Source organism: Numida meleagris, chromosome 6, assembly GCF_002078875.1.
Source record: "Numida meleagris isolate 19003 breed g44 Domestic line chromosome 6, NumMel1.0, whole genome shotgun sequence".
NCBI lineage: Eukaryota > Metazoa > Chordata > Aves > Galliformes > Numididae > Numida > Numida meleagris.
In genome coordinates this window covers 3,054,987-3,077,167 of record NC_034414.1, presented here as the reverse complement: position 1 = coordinate 3,077,167, position 22,181 = coordinate 3,054,987, and the positions used below count along the sequence as shown (strand labels likewise).

At 57.7% G+C, this 22,181-nt stretch overlaps 1 protein-coding gene across 4 annotated transcripts; it reads left to right on the top strand.

Moving 5' to 3' along the window:
- On the top strand, positions 1,026–19,925 carry B4GALNT4 (beta-1,4-N-acetyl-galactosaminyltransferase 4). 4 transcript variants are annotated; one of them, XM_021402902.1, is made up of 20 exons: positions 1,026–1,229; positions 6,016–6,128; positions 7,894–7,995; positions 8,297–8,392; positions 8,651–8,741; positions 9,078–9,178; positions 9,768–9,835; positions 10,072–10,150; positions 11,439–11,505; positions 12,975–13,118; positions 13,364–13,473; positions 13,723–13,823; positions 14,167–14,249; positions 14,611–15,817; positions 16,680–16,987; positions 17,336–17,489; positions 18,168–18,240; positions 18,331–18,484; positions 18,804–18,930; positions 19,059–19,925. In XM_021402902.1, exons 1-20 carry the CDS (start codon positions 1,079–1,081, stop codon positions 19,171–19,173), a joined length of 3,444 nt encoding a protein of 1,147 aa, XP_021258577.1. In that variant the 5' UTR covers positions 1,026–1,078; the 3' UTR covers positions 19,174–19,925. The 4 variants fall into 4 exon arrangements, with proteins under 4 accessions (XP_021258577.1, XP_021258578.1, XP_021258580.1 ...); XM_021402903.1 differs by lacking the exon at positions 1,026–1,229 and adding an exon at positions 1,298–2,322; XM_021402905.1 differs by lacking the exons at positions 1,026–1,229; positions 6,016–6,128; positions 7,894–7,995; positions 8,297–8,392 and having other exon boundaries at positions 9,032–9,178.

Below are 22,181 nucleotides of genomic sequence, written 5' to 3'. Positions count from 1 at the left end.
TCTGCACCCGCCTGCGAGTGCACTGGGGACGTGCAGCCTGGAGCACGGGTGCCCTCTAGTTTCCCCAGCTGCAGATGTCATCTTTTTTTTTTTTTTCCCTCGTTGCTGAATTCCTTCTCTGTTTTCTTTTCCAGCCCCGCAACTTGCCCTGAAAACGCCGGTGCAGAGAGTTGTGGGCGGCCTCAGCCTTGGCTGAGCTGTGGGATGGGATGGAGGCTGGGATGGGGATGGAGATGTGATGGGGAACGGGGACGGAATGGGGACTGGGACGGGATGGAGATGGAAATGCGACGGGATGAAGGTGGGATGGGATGGAGGCCGGGTTGGGGACGGGATAAGGAGGGGGAAAGTTATGAGGATGAGATGGGTTGGGGTGGGGATGGGACGGCGCTGGGTGTGGAATGGAGATGGGATGGGGATAGAGGTGGGATAGGATGGAGATGAGATGAGATGACCGGAAGGGCACGGAGTGGGGAAGCGGACCCAGCCCGCTCCCCGGCCGGGCCCCGCAGCCCCTCGGCGCGGCACGCAGGAACGTACCAAGCCCAAGGCGGGGGGCGACGGGGGGCACGGAGCCGGTCCGCACGCGGCTCACGTCACCCGCCCCGCCGCCCCTTCGGGCGCGGACAGCTCCGTCCCCTCCCGCCCCGTCACAGCCCCGCTTCCCCACACTGCAGGGACGGAACCGGGGCCGCTCCCCCCGCCGCCCCTATGGCCCGACCCGCGGCTGCCGGCCCGTTGGCGTGGCGACGCGCGGCGCCCCCTCCGGCCCCGCCCCCGCGGCTCTCCTATTGGCCGAGACTCCGTCCAGGCGGGCGGCGATTGGCTGCCGTCCCCGTCGCTCGGGCCGGGCGGCGCCGCGCCCCCTCCCTCTGCTCCCGCCGCCGCCGCTCCATTCATTCGCCGCCCGCCCGTGTCCGCTGCCGGCGCGACGGGGCGGCGGCGATGCACCGGGCAGCCGCGAGCTGCCGCCGCCGCCCCCCCGCTGCCGGCCCGTAGCGGCGGGCGGCCGGGGGAGGGGGGCCCGATGGGCCGGGGCTAGGCCGGCGGCGGGCCGCGGCGGCGGCGGCGGGCGGTGATGCCGCGGCTCCCGGTGAAGAAGATCCGCAAGCAGCTGAAGCTGCTGCTGCTGCTGGCGCTGCTCACCTCGGCCGCGTGGTTCACCTACCTGCACATCAGCCTGGTGCGCCAGGGCCGCGCCCTCCGCCTGCCCTTCACCTATGGCAGAGGTAACCCCCACCCTCCCGGGGGCTCGGGGTCACCCCGCTCCCTCCCTGCGATGGCCCTCGGTGGGGTCACCTCGAGGCGTGGGATGGGCTGCACGTTGGGCTTGGGGGGGGAGAACCCATTTCTCATCGGTTTGCGCCCTAATGATGAGAATGGAAGAGAGGCTGATGGTCGAACTGGGGGGCAGGTGGCTTTGGGAGGGAGTCAGGGCGGTCCGGGGCCGGCCGCGTCTGATGGGCGCAGAACCTGAAGTTGGCACGGCAGCGCTGGCGTGAGCCTGCAGATTTTGGGCCTGGCGGTGCCGTGGGGTCGGTGCCAAGGAGGGATGCGGGGAGAGGGGTTCGGTCCAAGGAGCTCTGCTTGTTCTTCGCCGAAGGACCATTGGGAAACCTTGGTTTCGGGGGAGCAAAGTGGGAAATTGAGACTGGGGGAGGATGTGCCGAGTGAGGACTGTGCGCTGGGGTTTGGGCTCTCTCCGTGCCGTGGTATAAACGATGTCCAGAGACATGGGGATGTGGCTGCGTGTCCTGGTTCCAAGTCCTGTAGGGAAGGGGTGACATTGTCTCCAGGGAGACAAAGAGGGGTGGGTGGAGGCTGTCTGTGCAGGAGAACCCAAAGGGTGTCCAAGACCCTGTGCCCTGCTGCGGAGGATGCTGCCTGCCTTGCGTCAGCCACCACAAGATGCTCGGAAAGGTTAATTACTCATTAAACAGAGCAGCACCGAGCTGATGTGTCTTCAGCCTCCAGAAAGCACTGGGTGTGAGTTCCGGGCAGGAAGTGAGGTGGGGGGGCCAAGCCAAAAAGATGCGTCTTGGCGGTGTCCGGGACGCTTTAGGGTATACGTGTCCCTGTGGTGTCCCCGTGGCCTGGATGCTGCTCACATGGGGAGCGTGGTCAGGGACTTGGCTGGGAAGCACGCTGGCATTCTGTCCCTGATAAAATGCTCCCCCTTCCCTTATCTTCTACAAGTAGATAATTACCTTTCTCTGCCTAATTTAACACACAGGTTCCTCATCTGAAATAATGAGGCCATTACGGTGTTCTCCCAGCTGGAAACCGTGCTGAGTCAATGGGGTGGAAATGCTCTCATGCCAGGTGGGAAGGGAAAAAAAGAAAGAAAAACGGGGAAGAACAGGAGGGGAAAAAATGATAGCAATGATGTAAAATGGCTCTTAGCAGAGTGCCTGGCTGGCCCTGCCACCTGGAGCAGCAACTGAACACGCGTGGCTGTCACCAGTGCTGATGGATGGGTCGGGATGTGGGTTTGGGGATAGCTTTGGTGGCACCCTCACAGTGAGGTGCTGGTGTGTGCCTTGGGGAATATCTCTTGGAGGGCTGCTGGCAGGCAGAGTGGCACAGAGGGCTCTCCAAAGTGCTGTGAGCAGGGGCAGTGCTGGCCTGGGGTGCACCGAGGTAGTAAGTCGCATCGTGGCTGGGTTGGAAGGGATCTTCAAGCCCGACTGCTGCATCCAAGCTGGGAGCACCCTGCCTGTCCCTCCCCTGGTGACTTTGGGACCACACGTGGCATCCCTAGCACATCTCACAGGCTGGCATGCTGCAACACCGGGCACCTTTATTCCTTTCTTTAAAGGTGCAGGTAGCGGGGAGGATTAGACAAGAGCCCTTTGGAGAGCTTTGGTGGCCCTTGCAGAAGGGCAATGATGCCATCACTGGGCTGCTTGGTTTCCCCTTCGGCCTCTCTCTGGGGGAGTCCTCCTCACAGCCCTGAATCGGCTCTTTGTGAGCGCTCCCGCCCTGCCAAGAGCTGCTGGGAGGGGAGGAGGAGGCAGGCAGACAAGCGAGCCCTGTCCTTGGGCAGCCGGGGCCGTCTCAGGGCTTTGGGGCTGGAGAACAAAGTGGCACGGAGCTGGGAAACGTGGCAGTGCGGCTCTGAGCCATGGAGCTGGAACGGCTGCAGGGCTGGATAATTGAGTGAAGTGAACGCGTTACGCTGCCTTTATCCCCCCGCTTCCCCCGTGGTGGTGTCTGGAGGGGCTGAGAGCCCGTGTTTATGGCTGCAGGGGTTTCAGCTTCCCCTCTGTGCCCTGAGCCACGATGGGCGATGCTCACCCCTGGGCTTGTCCCCGAGGGAAGCCACCGTGTCCCCAGCTGCGTGGTGGCACTCGGTCCTCTGTGTGCCATCAAAGGCGCCGTGGCCAGGAGCTCAGCTGTCCATGGTGCGCTGGTGGCTGTCCCTTTTTGAGCGCCTGTTGCCTTGGCAATGGCAGGACCGAAGGGATTTGGGCTGGGCAAGGAGATTGATGGGAGCTGGCTGCTGACCGATGGCTGCGACACGAAGGGAGGTTTGGGAGGGGGGAAGCACAGGTTCCCCCCCCGTCGCCTCCTTAAGGGGAGGCTCTGCTGGATTGGATGCCAAATGTAGATTAAATGCGAAGGAAAGGATCAAAGCACCTAAGACTGGTGGAAATGGAGTGCTTTGGAGGACCAATGTGGTTAGACCACAGGGCTTGGTGTTGGCATCTCCAACTGATTTCTTCTTCGTGTCTGCCATCTTTCATGTGTGGGTTGAGCTGCTGCATCCCAGGGCATCCACTGACCAGGAGGGTCAGCCTGGAAGGGTCCAGCCGTGAAGGCACCTCGATGACTTTGGTAATCAGCACAGCCCAGTGTGCTGATGTTTTGGGGATAGATAGTGGAGGGGCTGCTGGTGGTTGGTTGGAGGAAGACCTACTTTGCTTTGGCATCTCCCTTTCAGCAGTGTGATTTTGCTGCAGGAGTGGGAAGATGAGAACAAATGCTCCCCTCTGGGGAGATCTCTTGGTCAGGAGCACTGAGCTACATCTGCTCTGGATGTGGGTCGCTCATAGGGTGGCTGCGGCACCCTTCGCCCCAGGTGCTGCTGGCTTCTGGGGTGCAACCAACCCCTAAATCCCACAGTTTGCCTGGAGCCTGGGGAACCAAACCCTGGCACCCAGGAGGCGTTTAGGAACTGCATTCTGTTTCCGGCACAAGATTTCAGGGCCTTGAGTGCAAACTCTGTATTTTACATCCCCATCATCATTCATCCCAAACTCCACCTGGCCGAAGTGCTCAGAAATCGGGCTCTGGGCTGCATTTCTAGCAGCACCCAGATGTTTGGCACCCTTTGGGGAAGGGAGAGGAGAGGGGATGCCCCTCCCCAGCCAGCATCTCGCAGGAGCCTTTTATTCTTGCTGCTGCTTTGCTGCAGGGCCAGGAGCCGAACAATACTGCTCCGCAGCGCCTTTTGTCCCTGCTGTGGGGCTGGGTTTCCAGCGGCCTTGGCTTTGGAAAGCAGCAGGGCTTGGGGAGAAGGGAGAGGGCTCCTGGGGCTGGAGGGTGAGATGAGGAGGATTCATTCCCAACCTGCTGGTTGCTGGAACTGATGCTGGCCTTTCCCACCCTTTCTCAAGGAGGGGGTGTTTATTTTCAGTTCCCGCACGCTGCAGCTGGGCTGATTAGCATTTGGGTTTTTTTGGGCAGAGGCTGTCCTTGACTTTCCTATCCAATATTTGAATTGCAGAAGAACAAACATCGCCGCGGAAACCTTCTTCCGTGGCTTTGCTGATGCTTTTTTTCTCCTCCTGGGTTGCAGCCGCCTCTCTGAGCACACCCCATCCCTGCCAAGGAGATTTGTAATGGCAGGGACGGGGTACGGGTGAAAACATTGGCAAGAGCATCTCTTGCTGCGGTGTCCCCATAGAGGGCCCTTCCTGGGGGACACTGTTGTCCCCAGGGCGGACTGGGGGATGTAGGAACAGCTGCTGCTCTGCTTCCTTCTTGCTGATGGGGGGGTCTCAAGAGCTGGATCCGGTCCTGCTCCTCCCTGCAGTGCTCCCCATCCCCATCGAGGCTGAGACGGGACCGTGGGAGGAACGACGTGGGTCTGAAGACATGGGAGGGAGGCAGGGAGCTGCCAGCAGAAAGCTGGGGCTGCCAGGGCTGAATAATGGCTGAGAGCAGAATAAGGGGGCTTTAGAGCTTAATTTCCTGTTCCCGCGCTGCAGCCGCGCTGAGGATGGGATTTGTGCTGCCATCTCCAAGGAGATGCGGGCTGTGCGGCCGCTCGAATGCTAATGGCATCGGTGCACGTACATCAGGAGGCTGCGGGGTCTGGGGGCTCCCCAGCCCCATCCTGAGCCAAGCAGCAGCTCCCCAGGGCCACCAAGTGAGATGATGGAGAACATGGGAGAGTCTCAGTGATTCCTGCCTCGTTGTTCCTGCTGTCCACGGGAACCCAGTGCTGCCTAAGACTTCTTAGCCTCCCCACTGGTGTTTCTTACCGGGCTGTGGGGTTGGCATGGAGTCCTTGTTGGGGAGCTGCCTCATCCCATGCTGCTTTTGGGGTTGTGGTGGGCATGGGACAGGCTGCCCAGGGCAGTAGGATGGCCCTGAGCTGCAGGTGCTCAAGAAGGCAGTGCTCTTGGATAGATGGTTTGACTCTTGGTTGCCTTGTGTGGAGCCAGGGGTTGGACTTGATGATCATCGTGGGTCCCTTCCGCCTCAGGATGTTCTGTGATTTTATGGTGCTTGGGCTGACTTCTGTTCAGCGCCATCCCGACAGCTGGATGGGGAGCTGAGGTCCCACAGGAGCTTATCCCATCTGACGTAAAAGGGCTGTTGTGAGAAGAGTAATTAAAAGCAATGCTGATGAGCTGCTGCAAGCTGCTTAGTACGCATGGAACGAAGGGAATCACAGCCAGGGCTCGCCCTGTCCATCTCTGCTGTGGCCCCAGGGAAGGCCCAGGAGCATCTGGTGGTGGTGGGGCTGGAGGAAGCAGCCATGGTCTCCCTGTGTTTGCGTCGCAGATGGGGAGCGGCTGGGGGAGGTGACGGACGCCGGCAGGCGGCCAGCAGTGGCCCAGGCAGCGGCACGGCAGAGGAAGGCCGAGGACTCCAGTGAGAGCCGCGAGGAGGAGCAGGTGGGAATGAGAGAGCTGTAGTGGGACCAAGGAGGGATGGCACCCGCAGCTTCTCTGGGCAGCCCATGCCAGGGCCTCACCATGCCCCGAGCGAAGAGTTTCTTCCCAATGTCTCACCTAAATTTACCCGCTTTCATTTTAAAACCATTGTCTCTTGTCCTATCACTAGACTTCATCAAAGAGGTCCCTCTCCAATTTTCTTGTAGGGTCCTTTAGGCTCTGGAAGGCCGCAATGAGGTCTCCCCGGAGCCTTCTCTTCTCCAGGCTGAACAACACCAGCTTTCTCAGCCTCTCTCAGCACGCTCTGCTGGCTCACATTGTGTTCTTTCTCAGCTAGCACCTCCAAGTCCCTCTCCTCAGGGCTGCTGACTGTTCATTCTTTGCCCAGCCTGTGTTTGTGTTTGGGTTTGCCCTGACCCAGGTGCGTTACGTTGCACTTGGCCTTGTTGAACTTCATGAGACTCACACAGGCCCATCTCTCCAGGCCTGTTGAGGTCCCTCTGGATGTCATCACTTCCCTCCTGCATGTCAGCCCCCACACAGCTTGCTGTCATCCACAAACTTGCTGAGGACGCACTCAGTCTCTCTGTCCACTTCGCTAACGAAGGTGACAAGTGGTGCTGGTCCCAGTGCTGACCCCAGATGAACTCCACTCATCACTGGTCCCACTCGATCACTGAGCTGTTGGCTGTAACTCTTTGAATGCGACCATCCACCCAATTCCTTATCCCCCTGAGTGGCCCAGCCATCAAATCCATGTCTCTCCAATTTAGAGACAAGGATGCTGTGTGGGACAGTGTCCAATGCAAGTGGGATGCCTGGAGGGGCATCTGAAGGGCTCCCTGAATCCACAGCAAACAAGTGCAGACTGAAAGCTGAGATGGGAAGCTTTCTTCCTGGTGTGCTCTGAGCCCCAGCTGGGCATTGGTGCAGATCTTTCTGTTGGCACCGCTGGTCCTTTTTTTTGTCATCTTTTATTGTGCTTGCAGGACGATCTGGCCCTGGTGCTGGAATGTTATGGCAAAGCAGCTCTGTAATTGCATCCTGGCTTTCCCAGTGAGCACAATTACACCTCCTCCCTAATAATGCCTTCGAAGAGCATCGCTCCCCTCCTCCAGAATGCTAGTGACATCATTTAGGAAAAGTTTGCTAATTATTTCCTTGGCGCTGCACGCTGTAACGGGCTGTGCTTTGTCTGTGTCGTGGTTCTCCACAAGAGCCTGACTCTCCCTCTTCAGCAAGCTGGGGGCAGGTGACTGCTCCCATAATCCCTCTAAATTACGAGACACGAGTGATCGGATTAATCTAATCCCCTTTAAAGGAAGAAGGAGAGCGGGGAGGCACCCTGCTGTCTCTGCCCGGAGGCAGAAGTGCAGATCACATTATTGCCCAAGCTCCTGCTCTTTTGGAAATGGAGCCCAAAATAGCCCCTTTCCAGTACCTTGCCTGCCTGGCGTTTAGGATGCACAGAAAGCGGGCTGTTTTGGAGCAGGAGCGCTTTCAGCAGAGGGTGGGAAATGAGTTGAGCTGGAACGTTTTGGAGCCCTGCTCTCTGGGCTGCCTCGCCAACATTATTCTGCAGCGAGGTGCCCCACTTTCCTTTGCGTTCAGCCTTGAGTGCTTTCCCCTTGGTTTGGAAACGCTTGACATCTCAAATGAGGTATTTAGGCATAAGGAAGCCTCCTGCAAGCACATCCGAGCAGTGTGCTGGCTGTGGCCCCGCTGCCCCACACCTCTCATCCCCCATCTCCCACTTCCTTGGCAGAATGATGGACAGGATTTGGATGCATGGTTTTCCAGAGGCTCACGAGCCACCAGGCGCCCCAAACTCAACCTGACCAAGCAGGCTCTGCCCTGGGATGAGAAGGTACGTGGGCAGGGGGGTGATGGTGGAAGGGAAGCACGGCCATGATCATGGTGTTGAGGGGTGGGGAAGAATCACACGGTCTCCTCCTGGTGCCAATGGGATCGGTGATGATCGGGCTGGGCTTTGTATCCAGGAGGGGAACAGTCCCTGTGTGAGGCTGCTTGGGAACCAAAAGGATGCCCTTGCAGCGATGGGAGGAAGATTATCCTCTGGGTTTTGGTGTTGTGAGTGTAGGGTTGGCCCTAATGCTGTCCTTAGGAGGTGACCCGCTCATCTCCCCCTTCTTCCCCTCATTCTGCAGTACAAGGGGAAAGCAAACCTACATGTTTTTGAAGACTGGTGTGGAGGAGCCGTGAGGCACCTAAGGAAGAACCTCCATTTCCCACTCTTTCCACACGTGAGTCCCAGACCCAATGGTGGTGGGTTGGAGGGAGGGCCTGCTCATCCCTCTTTGTGGCATGCAAGCTTTTGGGTTCCCTTTGGGGGCAGGTGATTGCCATCAGAGCCAGCCAGGCTCCAGAGCAGAGATGGAGAGATCTGGGTGGCAGTGGGACCTCCGTGTCCCCTCTGGTTTTAGGGGTGCAAAGCCCCAGGAGGACAGGGGGTGGATAATGTTGGCACAAGGCGTGAGCTACTTGTGCTTTCACATCCCCAGACCCGCACCACGGTGAAGAAGCTGGCGGTGTCACCCAAGTGGAAGAACTACGGACTGAGGATTTTTGGCTACATCCACCCCTTCAAAGATGGTGAGTGGGGATCTTGGGCCTCTTCTCCCCTTGCAGTGGTGTGGGGAAGCTGCCTCCTCCCCCTTCTTGGGCCACATGAAGGCAGAAGGGGTGTTGGAGAGTCCCTGGCTCCTGGGCAGGACGGCCTCTCTGGAGCAGAGATCCTTTTCCATGGTTTTGAATGAAGCTGAAGCACTAGTCCTGTCCAGGACAGAGCACAGCGTGGGGTCCACGGCACCGTGTTACCTCTGCCCATCCCTCCCTCCGTTTCCTCATGCCACAAGGAAATGCTGTCACCTTCATCCACCCAGCCCAGGCCACCACCACTGCTGTATACCTCTCCTCTGCTATCCTCAGGAGATTTCCAGTTTTCTGTGGCATCTGATGACAACTCCGAGTTCTGGCTCAGTTCTGACGAGAGCCCATCCAACTCGCGGCTGGCTGCCTTCGTGGGCAAGGTATGCACATCCACCCTGCAGGCTGCCCTGCACCAGGGATGGTTGAGCTCCTGCTGAGGACTTCTCCTTGCTTGCAGTGCCTCCCTCCTAGCTTCCATGCTGCCTTGGGATCCCCACATCCTGGTTATAGCTACCAAAGCTCGTGCCATAGAATGATTTGAGTTGGAAGGGACCATTAAAAGTTGCCTGATCCAACTCCCCTGCAATATCCAGAGACATCTACAGCTCAATCAGGTTGCTCAGAGCCTGGCCCAGCAACCTGATGTCCCAGGGTGGGAGATGTAATGTCTGCTGTTGGATTTTCCTGGGAAACTGGAAAACCTATGGTCCTGAGTCACACCTATATGCTTTTGGGACCTTCCTGTTCATGGCTGGTGACAATCTCCTGTGCCAGGAGTGCCAGTGGCGGGGGGGTGACAAGGGGACCCTGGGGTGGAGCACTCTGTCCTCCTTGCCTGATGACCCTTTCTGCAGTGTGGCATGGTGCCCAATGGAGGCAGAGGAGAGCTTCTTCCTGTCTGTCTGGAGGGGTTTGGGCTTGTGCCTGCTTAGCTGGCAGCTCTTAGCTGTTCGTGCTTCCTTTCCCCAGCTGGGTACCGAGTGGACGGCTCCAGGGGAGTTCACCAAATTCAGCTCGCAGGTCTCCAAGCCTCTACGGTAAGCTGCACACTGATCCTGACCAGCTCCCACCACAGCCCCTTCCCAAAACACCCAAAGGTGTTGGATGCCACGATTGAGGGACTAGGGTTCCCTTTTTCTATTAAAACAGTAAAGCTGCTTGCAGATATCCCTCTCACAGATTACTCCCCTGGCACCAAGGGTCCAGGGGCTCCACCCCATTGCCCTGGCAGCAGCAGCAGTGTTTCCTAACCAGACTCCCCCTTCTTGTGCAGCCTGATGTCGTCCAGGCGCTACTACTTCGAGCTGCTCCACAAGCAAGATGACCGAGGCTCGGACCACGTGGAAGTTGGCGTGAGTAAATGTCCCCCTGTGCAGCTTCCAGGCTTGTTTCAGCAGCTCTCCATGACGAGTCCCATCCCCCCCTCTTTTTTTTTTCTCCCTTGCCGTGTGCAGAGGAGAACTGGGCTGGCAGGGGAGGAAGGTCCCTTTTTGGAGGAGCCCAGTCTGTGGATAAGATGGGGACAAACAGCTACCATCTAGGACACTGACTGCTGCCCTGTAGAGCTGTCAGCCCACCCTACTGCCTTGGGTCCCTTTTTTTCTTTCCCCACCCCTCCTTTAGAGATACCAGCAATTTCAGATCTGAACTTGCCTGCCTGGCTGCACAGCCCTGCTGTTCTCAGGAGCTCAGGCTTGCTTTTTTTTTTTTTTTTTTTTTTTTTTGGGAGGGGAAGATGTTGGCTCTTTCGCAAAGGTTTCCTTTTTCCCAAACACTCATTAATCACTGGAGTCAGACTTGTGCCAGCAAAGCATCTCGGAGGTTGACAGCTCCCCTTCCTCGCCTTTCTCCTCCCCAGCGCTCTGTCTGGGTGCATGCAGTGCTGATAAGATCTGAATTTCTGATGTGGAAAACAAGCGAGGGGGGGAAATGTTTTTTTGCTGGAGGGAGGGAAGCCTCTCAGGTGCTTGTAGAGAGACAACAAAGGACCCTAATGCATCCCTCGCTCTGGGTATGTAAGTGCTTGTCTGCACAAAGGCTCGCATCCATTCGGGGCTTGCTTTTAAATGGCAGTCAAATCAGTGCAGGCAGCTGTGAAGACCTTCTGAAGTCAGTGCTATTTGCTTGTTGTTAATGTGCCCCAAATCAGCCGAAGCTGGTCTAAAAGCAGCAGCAGGGATCTGCAGGGGGTTGCTTCGGTCTGTGCCTGTTCCTCCTTTTGCCGACGCAGGTCTCAGTGATTTGCAGCACTGGAGAGAGGCAGGGGAAGGAGGAGGTGGTTTAGGGGTCAGTGAATGACAGCTGTGGGCTGGGGTCTTGATCCCACTTTTGTGCTGCCCTGGTGACGAATGCTTGTTGGGAAGAAGCTGCTGCCTGGCCCAAAAGAACCACATGGGTCTGGGATATGTGGCGGCCAGGCGGTAGTCCCACTTCTGGGAGCCTTCCCTTCTCCAGCCATGCAGGGAACAAGCTCAAAGCACTGCTGTTTAAGGCAGGAGATAGGTCTGGACCTGTGCTGGAATAGGGTCAGCCCTTCCTCTCGTTCCACTGCTGTGGTGTTGGGGTTGAGGGTGGTTCCTGGGAGCTGAAGGTGGAGAAGGACCCGTCCTCCCACTGATCCTCCATCTCCTTCTTTCCTAGTGGCGAGTTTTCCTCCCTAGCTTGAAGTTCGAGGTGATTGACTCCTCCTACATCTCTCTGTACACAGGTAAGGACCATCCCAGGTGCTAGCAGCCAGCAAACCACCATGCTGCGCTCACTTGGGCTCAAAACGTTGGTTGAAACTAGATGTGAAGGAAGATGGGTCAGAACCCACCAGGGCTTCTGCTGGATAGGAGGAATGAGGCTGCAGCAGGTAGGGGTGATGCTGTGGCCCTCCCAGAAATGGGATGTGGATGTGGTGTGCCACAGAATTGCAGCTCCCGTGGCTGCTGCTCTCCTTGCTAATGAGGCTTGGCTCCTTTGGCAGGCAGCTCGGCTCCTTGGCCCTGAGTTATGAGGAGCTGTCATGGAGGTGGGAATGGATGGCATGGGATTTAATTAAATCTATAGATCTTCTGCTTCCTGCCCCTTCCCCGGTCTGGCAGCGAGAAAGAACTTGATGGATGGGTCCTGCCCTGGCGCTCAGTGTGCATGAGGGCTGGTCATCAAACATGCCCTGGAAGGTGTCACTGAAGCAACATGCAGGGATCAATGGGGAGAAGAGGGGTGGAGGGGCAGGAGATGGATGAGGTGCAGATAAATTTTCCCCTGGCTGCTATCCATCAGCACCAATGCTCTCCTGCTTCCCAGCTCCCTTGGAGCCCAGCAGCATTTCCCAAGGGAGAAGCCAAACCACTTTTGAGTGTCTATCCTCAGGGCTCAAAGCTCTGCCCCTTCCCCTGCTCCAGCATTTTCCTTTTTTGGCTGCATGAGGATGCAATGCTATGTGTCCTGCATCTCCCCATGCTCCAGCATGTCCCTGTCACACTAAGGAGCATTTTGGGTGCTGCATTTGGGATCTGCCTGCTTCCCCGCAGTGTCTTTGAATACTGGGAACAGGCAGCTCTACCTGGGACCAAGGTGACTGGGGCATGGTGACCTCCCTTAGTGGCATTCTGGGGGCTGGTGAATAGCCAAGGACAATGTGTCACTCAAATCCTTAAATGGGAGAAGGGCAGAAACCAAACTCACATTGTATTTACCTGTGGCTTGAAGGGGAAAAACATCCAAGGCTTAATCCTTGTGTCCCTGGGAATCAAAGCCTCTGAGTGTTTCCACCTCTTGTGTTTGTAGTGAGCGATGCTGTAACCAGAGCTGGGGATCCTGGCTGAGATCAGCTGTACCGTTTTCCTATGTGTCATTAGTTGATAGCAATAATCATTTGTCTGATTAGTCACAGGGTCTGCAAGCCTGTAGGTTTGCCCTCTCAGGAGCTGGGGAGCTATGGGACATGCTGTTCCCCATGGGGGGCACAGTGTGGGGACACAGAGCATGTGTTTGTGCGCATGCCTCCTTTTGGGGGTGTCCCAGGTGGGTATCCCTGCAGGGTCAGAGGGATGCAGGAACTGATGCAGAGTGGTGGGGTTCAACCAGGATCCTCCCCCACAGCTTTGGGGGTCCCCAGGGCTCCCCTCATCCAGAGGAGGAGTCCTGTGGTGAACCGAGGGGCTCAGCCACCATCCTCTCCTCCCTCAGACGAATCGTCCCTGAAGATGAACCACGTGGAGCACATCCCGCAGTCCCTGGCCAGCCACAGTGGGAGCTACCTCTGGGAGGCGCAGCGGGACGAGCATGGGGCTGACATGCTCAAGTCTGACCCCAGGGATACCTTCTTCCTCAGTAAGTGGCTGGGACTTCTCACTGCTCTGTGACTTTCTTTGGTCCCTTCCAACCCAAACCACTCTGTGATTCAATGAAGAAGGCAGGACCTGGATGCTCCTGGTACCCAGAGCATCCTTCCTACCTTCTGCCCATCTCTGGGGTGAGGGACATCTCTACTGGGGGCAATTTGGGATGGTTTGAGCTACAGACCATAACTTGGGGATGGGCACAGGTTGGGCTGAGCCACACCTGCCTCTCCTCAGCCCCTGCGATAGAGCCGTCCCGCGTGGAGAACGTGCTGGTGCCCTGTGCCTACAGCCCCACCTACGTGGTGAAGGATTTCCCCATCGCCCGCTACCAGGGCCTGCAATTTGTAAGTGTCTCTCTGTGATGCCTGGGAAAGGAACTTGCCAAAGCTGTTGTCCCTGTAGTGGGTCTTGGTTTGCCTGCGATGTTTCAACCTGGTTAAAATCCAGGAGAAAGCATCTTTTGGTGGAGGGCTAGGCTGAGCCTTCCCCTCTTGACCCAAACGGGTTTGGGGTGAGCGGTGTGTGGGGTGTTTGGGGTGCTGGGATGAAGCCAGCTGGGTGCACTGGTGATGGCGGAGTGCTTGGCTCCCCAGGTCTACCTCTCGTTTGTGTACCCCAACGACTTCACGCGCCTCACTCACATGGAGACGGAGAACAAGTGCTTCTACAGGGAGTCCCCTCTCTACCTGGAGAAGTAAGTGTTGGCATGCATCCCCAAGCCCTGTCCACAGCCAGGGGCCACCTCCAGGCTGGCTCCCAGCCCATCTCTTGGGGATTTGTTCAAGAAAGGGGGGAGATGCAGCACCTGGAGACGTGATTAGTGGGCATGATGGTGGTGGGCTGACAGTTAGAGCAGATGATCTTAGAGGTCTTTTCCAACCTTAATTATTCTATGACCCCAGCTCCCATCCCAGGACGTTCGCATGCACACATGTGTGTATGTGCACGGCAGCACGCACCCACCTGCTCGTGAGCACCCTTCCCCTGTGCACCCCTCTCTTATCTCTGGGACCTCATCTTTCATCTCTGTCTCCCAGGTTTGGTTTTTATAAGTACATGAAGATGGATGAGGAGGAGGAGGACCCACGTCAGCGAGCGTTTCTCTTCCTCAACCCAGACAGTGAGTCATGCCTGCCCACTGACAGCTCTCAAACATCTCTCAGTGGCTTGGCACGGGGCTGAGGACCTGGCATCCCAACCCACCAGCCCAGCTGATGGGAGATGGAACGCATCAGTGTGTCTCCAGTGATATACCTGGAGGGGTTAATTAATCAAGGTTTGGAGGGGGAAATTACTGGAGTCCTTAGCCCCCATCCCTGCTGAGCATCACTCAGCGCCTGCCAGCTCTCAGTCCCCCTCACTCAGGGATAGTTTTCACCTTGATCTCCTCAGGGAGACGAGCTTTGCCTGCTTGTCCCGAGCCATCGTGCTGCAGAGCAGCCGGGACCCTTGAGAAACTTATTTCTGTCTTTGCTCCCTAGATTTCCTTGAGGATGATGAGGAGGATGAGGATACAGCAGACAGCCCTGAGGCTACAGACCCACCTCCCAAAGCCAGGAAGAACCTCGAGCCAGTACCTGGAGCCCAAAGGAAGGAGATTCTGTCAGTCACCAGAGATTATGGGGATTACCTGGACTACTACAGCTTCCGCCACAAGCAGGGTCGGACACGGGATGAGGTGGGCGTGGGAAGGTGGAGCATGCCCCCCGCCACTCCCAGCCCTACGGCCACTCCCGAGGGTCCCCATGGCAATGGGGACACAGGACACGTGCAGGAGAGAGTCCATGGGAGGATGCTCCGATGGTTACCCCAGGAGCCCAGCGAGGAGGATGAGCTGGGGCTGCTGGTGTCTTCTAAGCGTGCTGGGGCCCTGAGCCTCCAGCCTCACCTCTCTGTTCCCATCTTTGGTGGCAGAGCCAAAACACCAGGTCCCAGCAAGTCCATAGTATCCAAGGAGGACAAAAAGCCTCAGAAGGCCCAGGAGAAGGTGTATGTGACCAGGCTGCAGCCGGGAAAACGCAAAGCCCCAGCCCAGGAGCCCGCCTTCCCCAGCATCTTCCTTTACCCAAAGCCTCTGAAGAAAGTGCACCTTCACTCCAGGACCCCTCAGAAGCATCCCATCGCCTCCAGCAAGCTCCGAACTGCCCCTGGCCACCGGACACCTTGGCTCTTGAGTAACATCTCCAAAGAGAGAGATGCGGCCAGGAGGAAGAGCAGCCGGGTGGGTGACAGGAGGTGGCAGCTGGTGAGCAAGCGGGAAGAACTAGGGGCCGAAGGGATCTTCAGCAAGGAGACCCACGAGGATGTGACTGCAGCCCCGGGCAGGATGGCGGTCACCACCGATTACAACTCCTCAGAGGTGACTCGCTCGCAGGGGACACGGGTGACATCCTTTCTGAAGATGTCGGAGACAACAGCGTCCCAGCAGGAGGGAAAGGGCCGGGAGGAAGAGGAGGAAGAGGAGGTGTCGGACTATAGCTATGAGACGGGGGAGCTGCCGCAGAGCTGGCTGGAGGACTCCATCAACTGGCAGAGGACGTTCAGCGTCAGCTCGGTGGACTTCGAGCTCCTGCGCTCTGACTGGAACGACCTGCGCTGCAATGTCTCGGGCAACCTGCAGCTGAGCGAGAGCGAGGTGGTCGATGTGGTGGCCCAGTACATGGAGAAGCTCAACGAGAAGAACGGGGGGTAGGGAGGCAGCAGGGTGCAGGTGGGAAGTGGGGGGAGATGTGACTTGGCCCCACTTGGCTTTTTGGGACCGGCTGGGATGGACGTTGGGTTAGACTCATAGAGCAGCCCGTGTTGGAAGGGACCTCCAAAGATCATCAGGCCCAAGTTCTGGGGTGGGAAAAGGCAGCCTGGATGGGATGACCCAGCACCCTGTCCTACCACACCTTGAAAACCTCCAGGGCTGGAGATGCTGCCGTGTCTCTGGGGAGGCTGTTCCAGGGAGTGCTTTTTCTCACTGTAAAAAATTTGTCTTGTACCAGGATAAAACCTCTCCTGGTACAGTTTGCCCCTTGTCTTCTCTGTCTGGCCCCTAGTGAAGAGACAGCCTCTGTCCTCTTCCTAGCTGCCCTTTAAGAGCTGGAATACTGCAATGAGCCCTTCCTGAGCCTTTTCTTCTCCAGTGTGAGAAAACCCAACTCCTTCAGACTTTCCTCATAGGACAGGTTCTCCAGCCCTTTGGCCATTTCTGTGGCCCTCCCCTCTCCAGCCTGTGCTGGGCTCTTTGGTGATACCTTTCCAGCTGAAGGAGCGGGCACTTGTCTTTGTTAAACTTCATGCCGCGTCCACCTCACCGCCCTGTTCAGACTTGGTGAGGGAGCTTTCAATCCCATTGCCCAGATCATTCGTGAAGATACAGAATGGCGTGGGGGCCAGTATCCACCTTTAGGGGACCCCACTTGCTACAGGCTGCCAACCTGAGTATAAACCATTGCTTGCCATCCTCTTGAGTGCAGCCTGCTAGCCAATGTCCAACCCATCTCACAGCCCACCCACCCAATCTATAATTTGGCCGTTTCACCTGTTTTTCCTTCCCCCACAGCATCTACACCCTCCTGCGGATTGTCAATGTGGAGAAGCGCCGGGACACGGCCCGGGGCAACCGCTATCTGCTGGAGCTGGAGCTAGCAGAACGGGGCCAGCGGACGGTGCGGCTCTCTGAGTATGTCTATGTGCTCTTGCACCAAGGCAAGCAGGATGATAGTGCTGAAGCCAACCCTGAGGGGCCCGGCCTGGGGGCTACCGAGGCCCAGTCAAGCACCTGGAGCATCCTCTATGGGAAGCCCATTCTTTGCCGGCCTCTGCAGCTGAGCTGGAAGCAGGACATCATGGTGCACTTCGTGGTACCTGGTAGGTGTCTCTCCGGCATGTCTCTTGCTGCCCACAGCGTTCTCTGGTGGGATTTTGCATCCTCCAGGCGGGCCCAAGGGGCTGCAGTCAGCCAGGAGGGCATGGGCCATGTCTTGCAGCTCACTCTGTGTCAGGTATTGGGGTTGAGGGACGTGCCCATGGCTGCAGTACTGCCAAGTGCCTTTCCCTAAGGCAAGTGCTATCAGGGCTCTCAGGAGGCCAGACCCATAGCAATGTTGAGCTTATCTGGTGTAATGTGACAGGCTGCTGGTTTGATTGGGGGTATTCTTGGGACCTCTAGTGTGGGGATCCTAAGGTCTGAGGGATGTTTGTGGCTGTGTCTGGCAGTGAAGAACCAAGCACGCTGGGTCCAGCAGTTCATCACAGACATGGTCGACCTGTACGACTTTACGAAGGATGCCAACTTCAACGTCATCCTGGTAGACTTCGACAGTGATGACATGGACGTCGAGAAAGCCCTGCGGGATGCCCGGCTGCCTCGGTAACCCATCCCAAGGAGCCCTGCATCCTCTCCACATCCCATCATGGTCCAATGGTGGTGCTGTTGCAGCCATTGGCTTGAGGTGGCCCCTTTCTTCATAGAGTCATAGGATGATTTGGGTTGGGTGGGGCCTTACAGCCCATCAAGTTCCACCCCCCTGCTGTGGGCTGGGATATCTTCCACTAGACCAGGTTGTCCAAAGCCCCATCCAGTCTGGCCTTGAACACTTCCGGGGATGGGGCATCCACAGCTTCTCTGGGTTACCTTTTCTCCCATTACCACCCTCCCTTATAGAGAGTCCCATGCCAGCTTTCCTGTAGGCCCCTTTAGGTACTGGAAGGCTGCTATGAGGTCTCCCCAGAGCGTTCTGTTCTCCCAGTTCCCCAACTTTCCCTCTGGGTTTGCCCTGACCCAGGTGCATTATGTTGCACTTGGCCATGTTGAACTTCATGAGACTCACACGGGCCCATCTCTCCAGGCCTGTCGAGGTCCCTCTGGATGCCATCCCTTCCCTCCTGCATGTCTATCCCCACACGGCTTGGTGTCATCCACAGACTTGCTGAGAGTGCCCTCAGTTGCGCTGTCCATGTCACCAACAAAAGGTGTTAAATAGTGTTTGTCCCCTCGAGGAGGTCCCTTCTCCTCACCAGTGCTAACTGACCTGTTCTCTCCCCTCAGCTACCAGTACCTGCGACGCACAGGGAACTTTGAGCGCTCAGCAGGGCTGCAGGCTGGTGTGGACATGGTTGAGGTGAGGACCCACTGCTCCCCTTGGGGCTTCTGGAGCTCCTGGTGTGGCTTGGCTGCGAGCCTCCTGCTTTGCGTCTGTCCCCTCCTGCAGGATGGGCACAGCATCGTGTTCCTATGTGACCTGCACATCCACTTCCCCCCCAACATCCTGGACAGCATCCGGAAGCACTGCGTGGAGGGGAAGTTGGCCTACGCGCCCATCGTCATGAGGCTGAGCTGTGGCAGCTCCCCACGGGAGCCCAATGGTGAGCAGTCCCCTTCCTTGTGCCACCTTCCAGCTGGGAGATGTCACCGGTGCACCCGATCCTCGCTGTGGTGCTGGGTTTGGGTTACAGCCAGGATCGGGTGGGTTTGTTCTGCTTTGGTGAGATGAGGTTTGAGCCCAAGGGTTCTCCAGAACTTGGAGCGTCACCCTGTGGACCCCACAGTAGGAGGTGGTGATGATGGGGACAGAGCCGTGGTAGGAAGGGAGATTGGGATGGGGTGTGATCATGGATGTGGCTTCCTGGAAATGCCAAGGGTGATGGTTTGGTGGGGTGGGGATCTCACCACTCCTCCCTCCAGGTTACTGGGAGGTGAATGGCTTTGGCCTCTTTGGCATCTACAAGTCGGACTTTGACCGTGTCGGAGGAATGAACACGGAGGAGTTCAGGGACCGCTGGGGCGGGGAGGACTGGGAGCTCCTGGACAGGTGAGGCTGGAGGCACCAGTACCCCTCTACCCTGACCTGCGTGACTGGGACCCCGTACCCCCGCCCATGGGCAGGGCTGTGTCCATCCCCTGGTTTCCCTGAGCAGCTGTCCATCTGTCCGGCTGCAGGGTCCTTCAGAGCGGGCTGGAGGTGGAGCGCTTGCGTCTCAGGAACTTTTACCACTATTACCACTCCAAGCGCGGCATGTGGAACACCCACAGCAAGAAGTCACCCAAGGACTAACACCCTGAGCCTGGCCCACAGCCAACAGACCACAGCCAGAGGTCGGCCACTGCTGGTGCCCACCTGTCCCCAACCCTCACCCGTGGCCACTGGTGCCAGCACGGAGGGCGCCATTGCCACTGGGGTCTCCAAACGAACCATGGTTACTTTGGGGTGGATGTGGGGAGGGAGGGTGGGCGGAAGCGGGATGGTGGATTTTTTCTTAAGGGTCTAATTTCTTAGTCAGAAATGAATTTATTAACTCATTAGCGCCGGGGCGGTGGGCGTCCTGCTGTTGGGAGGGCAAAGCCTCCAGGCTGGGGGCCGTGCCGTGCTGATGATGCTGGAGGGGGAAAAGTGGTACCCGAGCTCGCAGCCAGCACTAGCTCTGCATCTCCTGCACAGTGTCCAGTGCCAGGCTGGAGGGCAGAGCCTTCTTGGGGGGCTGCTGGAGCAGATACCCTGGCGGTGGGGGTACAAGCCCCTCAGGGCTGCCTATACACTCTGTGGCACCCCTAGAGCCAGCAGTCACCTTGGAGGGGAGGAAGCTTTGCCCTGGCTGCTGTGGCTGTACTGGGCAAGGGGCAGAGCCCCTTTCTGGCCCCCATCAGCAGGGTGGGCTAGGGGGGAGGGGGGGGAAAGGGCAGAGCCCAAAGCAGGTACAGGAGTGGGGAGAGCAAACGATGTTTCCAAGCTAATTTCTGTGAAATTATGAGGTAGGAAGCTGTTTTCAGGAAGTTCTGTTTTCTTTTTGTTGTTGTTGTTGTTCTGGTTTTTTTTTGTTTGTTTGTTTGCTTTTGTTTTTTAAATTCTTAAAAATTAAAATCAGTGTCTTGGCTGGGATTTCCTTCCTTCAGTGTCACCCTCTGCCTCGTAGCTGCGGTCCCGGGGCTGCTCTGCCCGCTGCCCGGCACACAGGAGGGCTGGCAGCATGCAGGGAAGGGGAGGAGGAGGCAGCCATGTGCCTTTGATGCCCCGATGCACGCTCGGGCTTGCAGGGAGACTGGGGAGCCTCCGCCCCACACCTGGGTCTCGCGCCACTGCAGGAGCATGGGCTAAAACCACCCCGTGGTCTGGCAGCATTGGGCTCTACCAGCCCTGGGAGCATCCCAGGAGGTGTCCCCAGAGCCCCAGTCCGAGTTTGCCCGTGGGGTCGGTCCATGCGGTGGGATTTTCTCCCCTGCAGTGCCGCTCATCTGCTCCTCTCCTTGCCTAGCTCCCTGTATTTTTGAGCTTTTTTTAAAGCACTTTGTTGTGGGCGAGGGCTTTGCCCGCTATACCAAGAGGTGGCCTGGGGCTGGAGAAGTCCTGGGCAGGGTGGATGGCACGATCCCCAAAGCCACTTCTCCTTAGGCGCAACTTTTCCAGGTGGTGGAGAGGGCTGAGCTCCTTTGGAGCTCCCAATGGAGCCATCAGCACCAAGGGACACTTAGGATTGAGCTGGCATGGTGGTGATGGGTTGATGGCTGGACTTGATGATCTTTAGGGGTCTTTTCCAGCCTTAATGATTTCTAATTTTCTATGACACAGAGCCTCTCCAGGGTTGGAGGTCTCCACTTTTTCAAGGAGCAATAGGGAGAGGCATTTGCCGAGCGGCTCGCCCTGCCCCAGAGGGAATGTTATGTTGGGGCTTGTTGGGTCTCATGGGGTGGGGGGGGGGACAGAGATGAACCCCAGCCCCAAGCGGGTGGCTCAGCACGTCCCTATAGGGCTGAGCAGAGGGATGGCAGTGGGCAAAGGGGATCGGCGAGTGCCAGCTGTGGTGCCGGTGGGAGCAATGGCCCTGGAACTGGTTAGGCTTGTTTGGAATGCTCCCTCTCAGCTTATCTGGACTTCAAAAGGATCCTGCTCAATCCCACACATGCAGATGTACTCCCTGGGAGTCTCCAGGGTGTGGGGGAACCCCCTGCCCCAAAGGCTGTGCCCCCCACCTCTGCCTCCACTCCCTCTTCTCCATTTGGAGCCCCGGAGCCCTCCTTGTCAGATTCCCCAGGTCAGGGGATTCAATGGAATGTGCTGGGATGGACACTTTGGCCAAAGGCCATGGAGGTGGGGACCAAAGGTGCTTTCCAGAGCATCATGAAGGTGGGAGCTCCATTGGCAGCAGATCCAGGAGGTGGGTCAATACGGCACCATGCAGGGCCACCAAGAGCCAAAACCCCACCGCGAGCCCCAAAAGTGCAAACTTGACTGAGAGGCAAGTGGGTTTGGAGCGCACATGCAAAACAACGGTGAAGGGACTGGTTGGGTAAGCTCCCGGGGCGGGCCCTGCCGCGGCCCCACGCCCACCACCGCGCAGACGGCATCACCGACCCCACGCCGGGGCTCCCCGACAGCACCCAGGGGTGCACCCAGCTGGAGGATGCTGCAGGGCACCAGCCCTGTGGGGCCACCCAACAAGGTAAGTGTCTCGCGAGCGTGGCTGTCCCCGATGCGGGTTGACATCATGCCAGGGGACGCGGATGCCATTGGGAAACCGATGGAGCCATCCATCCGTTGCGCGTTCCTGGCCAGCTCTGGCCAAGCAGCATTTTTGTCCCCTCCCCAGTGTCCTCGTGCCTCGGTTTCCCTGCTATGGAAGGGACAGTCCGAGCACATGTGCTGCTGTGCTGTTGGCCACTCCCTGCTTCTGGTGGCATGGGTGGCCAGAGGACCTGGTCTTGGAGACAGGCAGCCAGGGGGGCTTAGGGAACAACAAGCATTGGTGTATTGTGGGGGGCATGGTGCTGGTTGCCCCATAGAGGGGTGCCTTTGAGGTGTGTCCACACTGAGTTTTATTCATCTCTGCATCTCCGAGTGTGGTTGTATCTCTTCAGTTTTGCTTCAAATAGCTTTTTGTATCAAATTACTGTATTTATTATTATTATTTTTTAAAAAGCATCCTATCCGAAGCATTTTGCAGGGCTGCAGAGCCCCAGCCGCCTGCTTTGGGGAAGCAGGGACATACCTGGGGGTATCCCCCAGCCCCTCAGAGCCTGGCACGTGGCCATGAGCAAGCAGCAACACGCACGGGGAGTGAACCTCCTCCT